The 14,982-nt window shown below is 41.5% G+C and overlaps 1 protein-coding gene across 2 annotated transcripts in view; it reads left to right on the top strand.

The window, feature by feature from the left end:
- kif26aa (kinesin family member 26Aa) overlaps positions 1 to 14,982 on the top strand; it is a 167,471-nt gene that overhangs the window by 76,142 nt on the left and 76,347 nt on the right. For both annotated transcript variants that reach the window (XM_036984711.1, XM_036984712.1), the window contains exon 4: positions 708 to 868. In XM_036984711.1, the coding sequence (XP_036840606.1) occupies positions 708 to 868 (161 nt within the window). The remainder of the gene's footprint in view (positions 1 to 707; positions 869 to 14,982) is intronic.

Genomic DNA, 14,982 nt, shown 5'->3' with positions numbered 1-14,982 from the left:
ATACAAACGACTGCTGTGTTTTGTCCAACACTCAAAAGTTCAGTCATTCTCATATTGCACGTCAATCTGGTTGAATTACATATCCTATGTCATCTCATATTTTAGTCACAGATGATTAGAACAAGTGATAGTGGATGGGACTCTATCAGGTTTTCAACGCTAACCATATTGTAGCACAGTGTGAGTCGGTAATCAGGCCAAAGCTAATGACCAAAGCTAACGACCAAAGCTAATAAGCTAATGACTAGCAGTGAGCAGTGAGAGTAAAGGACCAAGATTACCAACCTGCAGCTGCAGCAAATGGAGTGACAACGAACGGTAGCATTGTTACACAGGTCATTTCCTGCTGTGGAGTGGCCTGTGTGACGAGTTTTCCCTAAGCTTTTTGGTACTCCTGCTCACAAATGCAGGAGCCACATCAACCAAAGCAGTCGCTCAACTGAGTTCCCCAACAGTCTCCTCTGACCTGTGAGAGCATATTATGCAATTTGTTTAGTTTTTTTTTGAAAACATGCAATTATCTTGCAATGTTTGTTTTTTACTTCACTAAATGTTTTGGTTTGTTGAAAGCAAGTCATGGTCATACACATTTAAGTTGGATGCAGAATTTTTATACTTTTTTTTGTCACATTGGTTGATGCTCATGTCTCTCTCTCCATCTCTCTCTCCCCACCCACCCACCCCCTCCCTCTTCTCTCCCTGTCCAGACGCAGGGCTTGGCTCCTGACCCATACAGGAACTACATGCCCATTGCCCCTGGGAGCCCCATCTACGACTATGCCACCATCACTCCTACCGTACCCCAGCCCCAGCCCACCCCCACCCAAACCAGCCACACACCCTCCGCTGCAGCCTCGTTCTTCATCAGGTAAGTCAAAGCCATACTTTATACCAAAGAGCCTTGTGGGTGATATATGCATATTTAGATTTCAGAGACTTGTGAACTTGTGGCTTGATCGATGACGCAATCCACTTTGAAACTGCTGCCTCTTTCCACATATCAGGGCAGTCAATTCAGGAAGTGAACTGAAATTTCAATTCAATAATAAAAAAATTGCATATATTTTCAATGACTCATTCAATTGAAGAGTTTTTACATTTTTACATTTAAACCACTTCCTAAATTGACTGCCCTCAATTCGAATTGACCCCAAACCTGCTACACATCATACAAATAATGGTTATATCCACCTCTGTCTTGGATTGGACCCATCCAATAGGGCATATGTGACCAACAGCCTCGATTCGGTCTTATGTAGCAAAATTTGAAATTCAGATTTTTACATTGGATTAAAGTAGAGACTCAGAGCTAGAAAATGGTATATCAAACACTGCTGTTGAGAAACAATGGGAAAGTAATTCTGCCTCGAAAGCTGATAAACTTCTATCCCCACTTTTGAGAAAATGGCACTTGAATGTTTTGTGTTTTGGTATTCCTACTGGAGACCTCTTCTTTGTCTACATCCATTCAGCATTGTTCACACCCTCTTATGCCTTAGCCCCACCCACCTCTTTAAGGATTCACATGAGGCCATGTGCTAAACAGAGTGAGTAGTTTAGTAAACAACCACATATTTCAAGACTAAAAGTGGTAAAAGTAGTAGCCTACAATAAGTACAAACTCCAGATAAAAAATCCATGTTATCTAGTCCTTGGCCTATATCCTAATCTGGCTTTGGTGCAGGTCATGTTATTCTTCACATTAACGTCTCTGGTAAACACACACTATATCAAATCAATTCTACATTTATTTGTCACATGCACAGGATTCAGAAGGTGTAAACAGTACAATGAAATTATTACTTGCATAGTAGCACTATCAAAAACAGAAAGTGTACAGATATAAATATTTTATCATTATTAGATGACCCTTACCTAGACACACTTGTCTAAATTGAATGGTCATGTGAAGGAAATGCTATAATCAACTCCCCGGCCACATCTAGCTAAGTACACATGTTCATTAAATAGAATAGATGGTCGTAACCACCCCCAGACATAACTGGCTATCTTGATGGGTCATGTGATCATCTCTCTTGTTTAGACATGTAGAGTCTTGTTTAGACATGTAGCTAGATAGCTGGCTAGCTAAACAATGAACCGGAATAATCCCAACTCACACTACTACCAATACAAAATTGTCATAGCTGTAGTATGAATCTGCAGGTAGCTGGAACTATTCAACTCTGTTTTGTTTGGCCAGTGTTGTGTCAAGTAACATTGGTTACAGAAAGTAGCCCATCACTTTATTCCAACTGATCTGTCGATAGAGTCTGCTAAATTCAGGGCCTCAATGTTGTTGAGAAATTTAGAAAAACTTTTGGCCAGGTCACAGTTGCAAATGAGAACTTGTTCTCAACTAGCCTACCTGGTTAAATAAAGAAATGAAAATAAATACAAAATAAATAGTTCTTGATGGCTAACGTTATATCTTTAAAAACTGTGCAGTAGAAATGACTATCAACACATAATGAGCAGCTCACGTTATAGACAGAAGCATGCTGCGTCCAGACCATCCATTATCTCAGCAAATCATGGCTAGCAGGAAAGTCCCTGTCTCTTCCGTGGCTAAACCAACTAGGCTTGTAATTTCAACAGTTTTACTGGTATTTACGGATAGAATACAAGTTTGTTATAAAGCACAGGAAAGTTCATATGTTCCAGAAGGCATTTCTGCCCCCAAAAAATAATTTTGATAAGAAAATACTTGTTTACTTTCAAATGCCTCTCCTGTAAAGTAGTGATGTGCGACATACGCCTAGTTTCCTCAAACTAGTTACATGACCAGAGACTCAACACATTCCCTCCCCCCATCTGGTTGTTTTAAGGCTATATACTATATACTAAATATACAAAATCTATATACTAAATCTTTAAATGCCAATCGCGCTATAACGCAGATCTTCCTCGGTGCAGATGAAATCTAAGCCTTAGTCTCCTTCTCCACTTCCAAGGGGAAGGCAGGATACAGTCTGCCCCATTACTTATTCAGCCCTCCAGTAGTGTTCTTGTCAAAATCTCTGAGCCTTTTCCCAGGCTACCAAAATACTCTGTCGCTGCTGGCAATCCATATATATTGCCAGTATTGCTTGTAGCCCTAGCCGAAGATGTCAGTGATGGATGCCTGGGTTAGTCACTTGGAGTGGGGAGATAAGTAATTTATATATAATTTTCACACATTAGCTACTATTCGACAGACTATGGAAATGATGATGCAGATGTTCCTTAGCTCTGGAACACGACATTGGAAACTAAAAGCATAACAACCTAAAATGAAAGCCTCAGACTGAACTTTTCTGTCCAGAATGAAGTTTGAGCAGTCTACATGCTGACAAGGTTAACTTCCTACGTTGTAGTATTTGGAGGTTGTTTAGAGTGCATCCAGAAAGAAGGGTAAGAAGACAGAGAGAAGACAGAGACAAAGTAAATACCTGAGCGAACCAAGGAAACTTATTGAGAAAGATTTCACACTCTGACACTGAGGATATTTTCTCCCAGCACTGTGGAATAATAATCTTTATCTAGTGTAAGAGAACATACCTCAAATGTCAAGCGTAACATTCACTCGTATGCTCCAGTCTTTATTTGTTGGACTACTATTTTCATCCGGGTGAGATTGACACACTTGTCATGAATCTTTGTCTCAGGGATTAATATAGAGTTGCTAGTTTGTGTCTGACAATTATGCGTAGCTAATGGCAACGTATTCCCTATATAGTGCACTACTTTTGACAAGGGCCCTATGGGCTCTGGTCCACTATGTAGGGATTAGGGTGCCACTTGGGACTTTGACAATGCCTCCACACTCTTTTTCCAGTTCTAAAAATTGCAACTGTGTCTGTCTGTATTTTGACTCCGATTTTCATTGGAAACTGAAATTGATTTTGGATTTGAGTTAGACAGACAGCAATAGCAGGACAAAATCTAACTACGTAAATCATAAATATGTATTCCCCTAGTTTCTTGTAGGCCTGGATGTATTAGGCTGTACAGTCAGCTGTAGTCGTGATCTTATCGTGCTATAGTTCCCATCAGCCAAAGCTCTAGTTCAAAGTAGCCTACCACTTCAAAGAAAGAGTAGAACCTGCCCACGCAAAGACCACTTCGACACCATTTCAGCAGGTGGCCAGATTATCAGATAGGATCTATTTCAGCAAGTAGGCGAGGCATTCTCTACTGAAAGGTCAACAACAAGCATGGAGGAGAAGGGGAGAAGGCTGAACTGACACCCTTCACAATACCACTACTCTGGATTCTGTGCGTGTGTGTGTGTGTGAGTGTCTGTGTGTGTGTGTGTGTGTGTGTGTGTGTGTGTGTGTGTGTGTACGTGCGTGTGCTGGTTGTGAGTGCGTGCATATGGGCTCTATATTCTTTCAACGAAATCCAACAAAAGGAGGTACAAGAGAACCTATATGGTGCAGGTTAGGTTATAGAACCTATATGGTTTATATAGGTTAGGTTATAGAACCTATATGGTGCAGGTTAGGTTATAGAACCTATATGGTGCAGGTTAGGTTATAGAACCTATATGGTGCAGGTTAGGTTATAGAACCTATATGGTGCAGGTTAGGTTATAGAACCTATATGGTTTATATAGGTTAGGTTATAGAACCTATATGGTGTAGGTTAGGTTATAGAACCTATATGGTGCAGGTTAGGTTATAGAACCTATATGGTGCAGGCTAGGTTATAGAGCCTATATGGTTTATATAGGTTAGGTTATAGAACCTATATTGTTTATATAGGTTAGGTTATAGAACCTATATGGTGCAGGTTAGGTTATAGAACCTATATGGTGCAGGTTAGGTTATAGAGCCTATATGGTTTATATAGGTTAGGTTATAGAACCTATATGGTGCAGGTTAGGTTATAGAGCCTATATGGTTTATATAGGTTAGGTTATAGAACCTATATGGTGCAGGTTAGGTTATAGAACCTATATGGTGCAGGTTAGGTTATAGAACCTATATGGTGCAGGTTAGGTTATAGAACCTATATGGTGCAGGTTAGGTTATAGAACCTATATGGTGCAGGTTAGGTTATAGAACCTATATGGTGCAGGTTAGGTTATAGAACCTATATGGTTTATATAGGTTAGGTTATGGAACCCATATGGTGCAGGTTAGGTTATAGAACCTATATGGTGCAGGTTAGGTTATAGAACCTATATGGTGTAGGTTATGTTATAGAACCTATATGATGCAAGGTAGGTTATAGAACCTATATGGTGCAGGTTAGGTTATAGAACCTATATGGTGCAGGTTAGGTTATAGAGCCTATATGGTTTATATAGGTTAGGTTATAGAACCTATATGGTGCAGGTTAGGTTATAGAACCTATATGGTGCAGGTTAGGTTATGGAACCTATATGGTGCAGGTTAGGTTATAGAACCTATATGGTGCAGGTTAGGTTATAGAACCTATATGGTGCAGGTTAGGTTATAGAACCTATATGGTGTAGGTTATGTTATAGAACCTATATGATGCAAGTTAGGTTATAGAACCTATATGGTGCAGGTTAGGTTATAGAACCTATATGGTGCAGGTTAGGTTATAGAGCCTATATGGTTTATATAGGTTAGGTTATAGAACCTATATGGTTTATATAGGTTAGGTTATAGAACCTATATGGTGCAGGTTAGGTTATTGAACCTATATGGTGCAGGTTAGGTTATAGAACCTATATGGTTTATATAGGTTAGGTTATAGAACCTATATGGTGCAGGCTAGGTTATAGAGCCTATATGGTTTATATAGGTTAGGTTATAGAACCTATATTGTTTATATAGGTTAGGTTATAGAACCTATATGGTGCAGGTTAGGTTATAGAACCTATATGGTGCAGGTTAGGTTATAGAGCCTATATGGTTTATATAGGTTAGGTTATAGAACCTATATGGTGCAGGTTAGGTTATAGAGCCTATATGGTTTATATAGGTTAGGTTATAGAACCTATATGGTGCAGGTTAGGTTATAGAACCTATATGGTGCAGGTTAGGTTATAGAACCTATATGGTGCAGGTTAGGTTATAGAACCTATATGGTGCAGGTTAGGTTATAGAACCTATATGGTGCAGGTTAGGTTATAGAACCTATATGGTGCAGGTTAGGTTATAGAACCTATATGGTGCAGGTTAGGTTATAGAACCTATATGGTTTATATAGGTTAGGTTATGGAACCTATATGGTGCAGGTTAGGTTATAGAACCTATATGGTGCAGGTTAGGTTATAGAACCTATATGGTGTAGGTTATGTTATAGAACCTATATGATGCAAGTTAGGTTATAGAACCTATATGGTGCAGGTTAGGTTATAGAACCTATATGGTGCAGGTTAGGTTATAGAGCCTATATGGTTTATATAGGTTAGGTTATATAACCTATATGGTGCAGGTTAGGTTATAGAACCTATATGGTGCAGGTTAGGTTATGGAACCTATATGGTGCAGGTTAGGTTATAGAACCTATATGGTGTAGGTTATGTTATAGAACCTATATGATGCAAGTTAGGTTATAGAACCTATATGGTGCAGGTTAGGTTATAGAACCTATATGGTGCAGGTTAGGTTATAGAGCCTATATGGTTTATATAGGTTAGGTTATAGAACCTATATGGTTTATATAGGTTAGGTTATAGAACCTATATGGTGCAGGTTAGGTTATTGAACCTATATGGTGCAGGTTAGGTTATAGAGCCTATATGGTTTATATAGGTTAGGTTATAGAACCTATATGGTTTATATAGGTTAGGTTATAGAACCTATATGGTGCAGGTTAGGTTATAGAACCTATATGGTGCAGGTTAGGTTATAGAGCCTATATGGTTTATATAGGTTAGGTTATAGAACCTATATGGTGCAGGTTAGGTTATAGAGCCTATATGGTTTATATAGGTTAGGTTATAGAACCTATATGGTGCAGGTTAGGTTATAGAACCTATATGGTGCAGGTTAGGTTATAGAACCTATATGGTGCAGGTTAGGTTATAGAACCTATATGGTGCAGGTTAGGTTATAGAACCTATATGGTGCAGGTTAGGTTATAGAACCTATATGGTGCAGGTTAGGTTATAGAACCTATATGGTGCAGGTTAGGTTATAGAACCTATATGGTTTATATAGGTTAGGTTATGGAACCTATATGGTGCAGGTTAGGTTATAGAACCTATATGGTGCAGGTTAGGTTATAGAACCTATATGGTGTAGGTTATGTTATAGAACCTATATGATGCAAGTTAGGTTATAGAACCTATATGGTGCAGGTTAGGTTATAGAACCTATATGGTGCAGGTTAGGTTATAGAGCCTATATGGTTTATATAGGTTAGGTTATATAACCTATATGGTGCAGGTTAGGTTATAGAACCTATATGGTGCAGGTTAGGTTATGGAACCTATATGGTGCAGGTTAGGTTATAGAACCTATATGGTGTAGGTTATGTTATAGAACCTATATGATGCAAGTTAGGTTATAGAACCTATATGGTGCAGGTTAGGTTATAGAACCTATATGGTGCAGGTTAGGTTATAGAGCCTATATGGTTTATATAGGTTAGGTTATAGAACCTATATGGTTTATATAGGTTAGGTTATAGAACCTATATGGTGCAGGTTAGGTTATTGAACCTATATGGTGCAGGTTAGGTTATAGAGCCTATATGGTTTATATAGGTTAGGTTATAGAACCTATATGGTTTATATAGGTTAGGTTATAGAACCTATATGGTGCAGGTTAGGTTATAGAGCCTATATGGTTTATATAGGTTAGGTTATAGAACCTATATGGTGCAGGTTAGGTTATAGAGCCTATATGGTTTATATAGGTTAGGTTATAGAACCTATATGGTGCAGGTTAGGTTATAGAACCTATATGGTGCAGGTTAGGTTATAGAGCCTATATGGTTTATATAGGTTAGGTTATAGAACCTATATGGTTTATATAGGTTAGGTTATAGAACCTATATGGTGCAGGTTAGGTTATAGAACCTATATGGTGCAGGTTAGGTTATAGAACCTATATGGTGCAGGTTAGGTTATAGAGCCTATATGGTTTATATAGGTTAGGTTATAGAACCTATATGGTTTATATAGGTTAGGTTATAGAACCTATATGGTGCAGGTTAGGTTATATAACCTATATGGTGCAGGTTAGGTTATAGAACCTATATGGTGCAGGTTAGGTTATAGAACCTATATGGTTTATATAGGTTAGGTTATAGAACCTATATGGTTTATATAGGTTAGGTTATAGAACCTATATTGTGCAGGTTAGGTTATAGAACCTATATGGTTCAGGTTAGGTTATAGAACCTATATGGTGCAGGTTAGGTTATAGAACCTATATGGTTTATATAGGTTAGGTTATAGAACCTATATGGTGCAGGTTAGGTTATAGAACCTATATGGTGCAGGTTAGGTTATAGAACCTATATGGTTTATATAGGTTAGGTTATAGAACCTATATGGTTTATATAGGTTAGGTTATAGAACCTATATGGTGCAGGTTAGGTTATAGAACCTATATGGTTCAGGTTAGGTTATAGAACCTATATGGTGCAGGTTAGGTTATAGAACCTATATGGTGCAGGTCAGGTTATAGAACCCATATGGTTCAGGTTATAGAACCTATATGGTGTAACATCCCATATAACCAGGTGGAAACTGAAATGGACAGTTGGTATGATAGGAGTATGCGGTATGAGAAACATTTTGCACAATATCATGATGTGAATAGGATAAATACTACAGAGGTGGATGGAGGAAAGTGCTTTTCATAGATGAGAGCACTCAAAATGATTTCTACTTTTAAGTGCTTTGAAAGCCAGAGTAAAACTACAGAGTAAAACTACAGAGTAAAGCTACAGTGGAAAATTGGTAGGATAATAGATTTTAGGAGGAAGAATGTCTGTGCGGGAAAAAAGCATGACATACGAGTGACATTAACAACACAGATATACAATGCCACAAAGCACACAGAAGCCGCTTCACAGAGAATTTCTAGAAAGTGTTTTCCATCATCAGTGCTCTCTCAAAGCCCCTCCACCCTTAAAATGTTACAGCACATACCAAAGGAAAAGCCCTTCAGAAATCACCAGGCGAGAGACAGAGAGCCTTAAGTATTAAACCTACGATCACATCAAAGTCATCCCGGGCAGCCTTTTCTAAAGACACAGAGAACGAGAGAGAGAGAGAGAGAGAGAGAGAGAGAGCGAGAGAGAGAGAGAGAGAGAGAGAGAACCACTCTCCTTTTATCTGTAAATCTTTGAAGGTTAGATTACCATTACAGTCATAAAACCTCTCTCTCCCAGCAGATTGGATTTTTGCACTGCCGAGCAGATTTTGAGAGCCATGCCAGGGCAAATGCCTGGGAGTGAACCGTCCTGCGAGGGATGGATCATCCGAAACAGATAGATCATATACCTATCTGACACACACTGACTTATTGGAGATACAGTAGCTGACACATTATACATAGGCAAGAACTTGGACGCATCCAATTGGTTTATGCACTGTGTGTGCTATAGCGCACATCTTGTTGGATTTCGGTGCATTTCGAAGAATTCAGCTTAAGGGAGTTCTATATGGACATACACTCACCGGACAGTTTATTAGGTACACCCTTCTAGTACTCGGTCAGACCACCCCCCTTGCCCACAGAACAGCTGGAATTCTTAGGGGCATTCTACAAGGTGTCGTAAACGTTCCACAGGGACGTGGGTCCATGCTGACGCAATAGCATCACGCAGTTGCTACAGATTGGATGGCGGTACATTCATGCTGCGAACAGCCTGTTCCATCTTATCCCAAAGATACTGTATTGGGTTGAGGTCTGGGGACTGACCAGGCCACTCAAAGTAAATGGAACTCACTGTCATGTTCCAGGCATTGTTTTGTCAATTGTCAGTTGTCCAGTGTTGGTTATCACGTGCCCACTGGAGCCACTACGTCTTGTTTTTAGCTGATAGGAATGGAACCTGGTGTGGTTGTCTGATGCAATAGCCCGTCCGTGACAAAGATCGAAGAGTTGTGCGTTCCGAGATGCCTTTCTGCACACCACTGTTGTACTGTGCTGTTATTTGTCTGTTTGTGTTGCGCCTTTTAGCTTCCACAATTCTCCTTAGCCCTCTCTCATTAACAAGCTGTTTTCGCCCGCAGGACTGCCACTGACTGAATGTTTTTTGCTTGACGCACCGTTCTTGCCCAGGAGGGCGGCCATTTCTGAGATAGTGGATCCGGCTCACCTGGCACCGACAATCATACCAAGTCTCTTAGGTCACTCGTTTTGCCCATTCTAATGTTCAATCGAACAGTAACTGAATGCCTCGATGCCTGTCTGCCTGCTTTATATATCAAGCCACGGCCACTTGACTCATTTTCGTGAATGGGGTGGTGTACATAATAAACTGTCTGGTGAGTGTATATCTGACTATATCGTAGGTGAATTTCTTCTCAGTGCAGCAAATCATGAGAAACAGCATTTGTCATTGACACATAGACCTAAAGAGAAGGGCTGCTCTGCTGTAGGACCCCATGGGCAGCCTCCACATGGGCAGTCTCTACATGGACAGCCTCTACATGGACAGACTCTACATGGACAGACTCTACATGGACAGACTCCACATGGGCAGTCTCTACATGGACAGCCTCTACATGGACAGACTCTACATGGGCAGCCTCCACATGGACAGACTCTACATGGACATCCTCTACATGGACAGACTCTACATGGGAAGCCTCTACATGGACAGCCTCTACATGGGCAACCTCCCCATCAGCAGCCTCTACATGGGCAGCCTCTACATGGGAAGCCTCTACATGGGCAGGCTCTACATGGGAAGCCTCTACATGGGAAGCCTCTACATGGGCAGCCTCTACATGGGCAGCCTCTACATGGGAAGCCTCTACATGGGAAGCCTCTACATGGACAGCCTCTACATGGACAGGCTCTACATGGACAGCCTCCACATGGACAGCCTCTACATGGGCAGCCTCTACATGGGAAGCCTCTCCATGGGCAGCCTCTACATGGGCAGCCTCTACATGGGAAGCCTCTACATGGACATTCTCCACATGGACAGCCTCTACATGGACAGGCTCTACATGGACAGCCTCCACATGGACAGCCTCTACATGGACAGCCTCCACATGGACAGCCTCTACATGGACAGGCTCTACATGGACAGCCTCTACATGGACAGGCTCTACATGGACAGCCTCCACATGGACAGCCTCTACATGGGCAGGCTCTACATGGGCAGCCTCCACATGGACAGCCTCCACATGTCCTGTTTTGACAATGCCAGCGTGAGTACTCCTTCCTAGCACGACTTGTTTTACCACACTGCCAGCTCCAACCCGGCAAGTGGGAGGACGACTGTCACAACACTGCTTGGGTCCTGGGGTTTCGATTCCACCACGCGACTGGACAGTCTCAGAGGGAAGTCAACAGGTTCAGGGGTGAATCAGTCTGAAATATTTTAAGGAGCGGTGGCTTAGCGTCTACATGCAATATGAAAATGATCAGGGATGCAACTGAAAGTAGAATGGGTTGTTTGTTGACCATAATGTGGTTGACGCTTCTTATGGACAGTGTAAGCAACCTGACAAAAAATGTATACAATATACTACAGTTTAATTCAGCCCTTCCTGAAAAATGTCAATGGATTTAAAATAGCAATAAACCAGTAACCTACTATAGACGAAAGTGAAGAGCCCCAATTTTCACAATCCATCCCACAGCCCCACTTCACTCCCTTCTTCATCCTCCATCCTTCCATCCCCCTTAATTTGTTTCTAAAATACAACCCTGCTACCATGGCAACTTGCTTTGGAGGTCCATTCCAAAGTGTTGAGGTCGGGTGCTCTCCTAGACCCCAGAGATGACCTTGAGAGAGGTAGTTGCTATTCCATATTCACACTGCATTGAGCCTTGTGCATTCAACAATACAGTACTTACAAATCCAGCATAATTGCCCCGGAGGTGGGCAGCTGAACTAAATGAAACGCGCCTCAATCTTCTTGTCTGTCTCATATAATTTGCATAATGGGCTAATGCTTTGTTTCATAGGATTATGGTATTAATGTTTGTGTGCCACGACGCCACGATATCCCCGCATGTATTTCTACACACTGTACATTCAAAATGAGCTTTCAAGCTGTTCGCTGGAAGTAAGTGACTCTTGGTGTCTTGCACACCTGCACAGATTTGCTGATCGCCATGTCAATAGGGTAGGCTTGGCTCGTGATTGGTTAACAGGTTGGAATAAGCTACACTGTAGTTAGGTTAGTCATGGTGGATAGACATTCTGTCAGCTATAATTTGCTCATCGCAATCTCTTTGTCTTGAAGGACCAGAAACCCTTTCTATACTACACAATAAAAACCTGACTATTTGCTGGACGTAGACTTGGTACTACCATTGAGATAATTGTGGACCTTGGACACAAGAGGTTGAGAATTATAATTGTTGAGGAACACTAGCATTAATTAGAAAGGAATATTCAATTTTGATAGAAAATTATGCTTTCATTGGCTCCCCAAAAATATGCCCCCCCCCCCCCCCCTAAAAAAGCAGTACATGATCCATCTAAAATGTCTTTGTGAAAAACATCTATATGTTGGGTTTCAGTCCCGTTTCATAGATCTAATCTCTATGGAGGATGAGGCTGTTTCTGATAATATGCCAGTGGGATGCACAGGGCCGTGGCCTGTTAGTCATTTTCAGCGATGCGGGCTGACCACATCTGTTCTTTGACTGATTCCATCCTGGGCAGCCCCGCTGGTCAATACGGTTAATGTATGCAGAGACACAGGGCAGTCAGAGCCAACTCAGCGTCTCTTACCACCACTACTGTGTTCCCAACAGACACAGAGACTAATACAAACATGAAGTACACACACACACACACACACACACACACAAATAAACAGCTCATACTCTTGGACACAATGCACCTTCTAATTTCCTAATTTAATTTGGGTGCCTATCTTTACCGTTCATTTGGTTTGGGGCATATAGCTGGTTGGTGTGGGACAGGGACCGATCTTGACATTTGACTTATTTTGAGGCCTAAAAAATGTCTGACAGTCTTTAAAGCAGAGTGCCTCCAGGACCCCTTCCCTCGACACACCTTTTATAGTCAGTACAACTGCTTTAGTTGGTATCCCACAAGGGCATGTGGATGGGAACCTCTCTCTCTCGCTCTCTCTGTCTCTCTTTCTTTCCATCTCTCTCGTTCTCTCTCTTACTCTCCAGCCTGCGCACTAACTGATTAATCAGTCACACCTTTCTTTACCCTGCAGCCCTCAGGCTGTTTGTGTTGATAGCCCCAGCATTGAGACTGCTGTAAATAAATAATCACACACCACTGAGTCACCCCATCCCTGCTGAAGGAAAGATTAATTACAGATGTAAAGATTTCTCCTTCTATCCTCTTCCTCCTCACTCTCTAACCTCTACGTAACTGATCGACTCTCAGGTATTTCCTCTCTCACATTCCCTCTCTCCCTCTCGCTGTGTTTTTCCCTCTCTCTAACCTCGGCTCTCTCTCTCACTCGTATTCCTCTCTTTCTCTCGCTCTGTCTCAATCTCCCGTCATCTTCCTCTCTCTGTCGACCTCTTCTTTTTCCTTGTCAGGAAACTCTTTTCAGGATGTAGAACATAGTGTTAGAGGTGATGAATACACTACACTAATTACAGTGTGTGAGAGACTTGCTGCTTGTCCCTTCGCCTCAGCTACAGGAATGAAGAGTGGTGGGACTCAAGGGTCTCTTCTCCTGTCAAGTGAGTGCCCTTGGACAGATTGCCTCTCTCTCTCTCTCTCTCTCTCTCTCTCTCTCTCTCTCTCTCTCTCTCTCTCTCTCTCTCTCTCTCTCTCTCTCTCTCTCTCTCTCTCTCTCTCTCTCTCTCTCTCTCTCTCTCTCTCTCTCTCTCTCTCTCTCTCTCTCTCTCTCTCCACACACCCATGCTAGGACACACATACGCTGCCCTCTGCCTTCACTGGCAGTGCTCGCTTTGATTCATCGCACTGGTTGGCTGCTGCTAGGGGAGTGCTGAGCACCTGTCAGTAACAGCTTTATAATCCACAGTAAGGTATGAGGAGGCACGGGCGCAAGGCCCAAACACACATAGGATTTATGAGTGGAAGTGTGTGAGCCGGGAAAGGGTGTGTGTGTGTGTGCGTGTGTGCGTTTGTGCTGAGCCAGGGACAAGGTCCTAGGCTATGCTGTGTGTATTGTGTGTGTGTCAGTGTATGTGTGTATGAGAGAGAGAAAGAGTGTTTATTGGGTGTGTATTTGTGTGCATATCAAATCACATTTTATTTGTCACATACACATGGTTAGCAGATGTTAATGCGAGTGTAGCGTAATGCTTGTGCTTCTAGTTCTGGCAATGTAGTAATAACCAACAAGTAATCTAACCTAACAATTCCACAACTACTACCTTATAGACACAAGTGTAAAGGGATAAAGAATATGTACATAAAGATATATGAATGAGTGATGGTACAGAACGGCATAGGCAAGATGCAGTAGATGGTATAGAGTACAGTATATACATACGAGATGAGTAATGTAGGGTATATAAACATAAAGTGGCATAGTTTAAAGTGGCTAGTGATACATGTTTTACATAAAGATGGCAAGATGCAGTAGATGATATTGAGTACAGTATATACGTATACATATGAGATGAGTAATGTAGGGCATGTAAACATTATATTAAGTGGCATTGTTTAAAGTGTTTAGTGATACATTTTTCCATCAATTTCCATTGTTAAAATGGCTGGAGTTGAGTCAGTATGTTGGCAGCAGCCACTCAATGTTAGTGGGGGCTGTTCAACAGTCTGATCGCCTTGAGATAGAAGCTGTTTTTCAGTCTCTCGGTCCCTGCTTTGATGCACCTGTACTGACCTCGCCTTCTGGATGATAGCGGGGTGAACAGGCAGTGGCTCCAGTGGTTGTTGTCCTTGATGATCTTTATG

Source organism: Oncorhynchus mykiss, chromosome 8, assembly GCF_013265735.2.
Source record: "Oncorhynchus mykiss isolate Arlee chromosome 8, USDA_OmykA_1.1, whole genome shotgun sequence".
NCBI classification, from domain to species: Eukaryota; Metazoa; Chordata; class Actinopteri; order Salmoniformes; family Salmonidae; genus Oncorhynchus; species Oncorhynchus mykiss.
The sequence above is the reverse complement of the archived record's forward strand: the minus strand, read 5'-3'. Positions and strand labels throughout refer to the sequence as shown.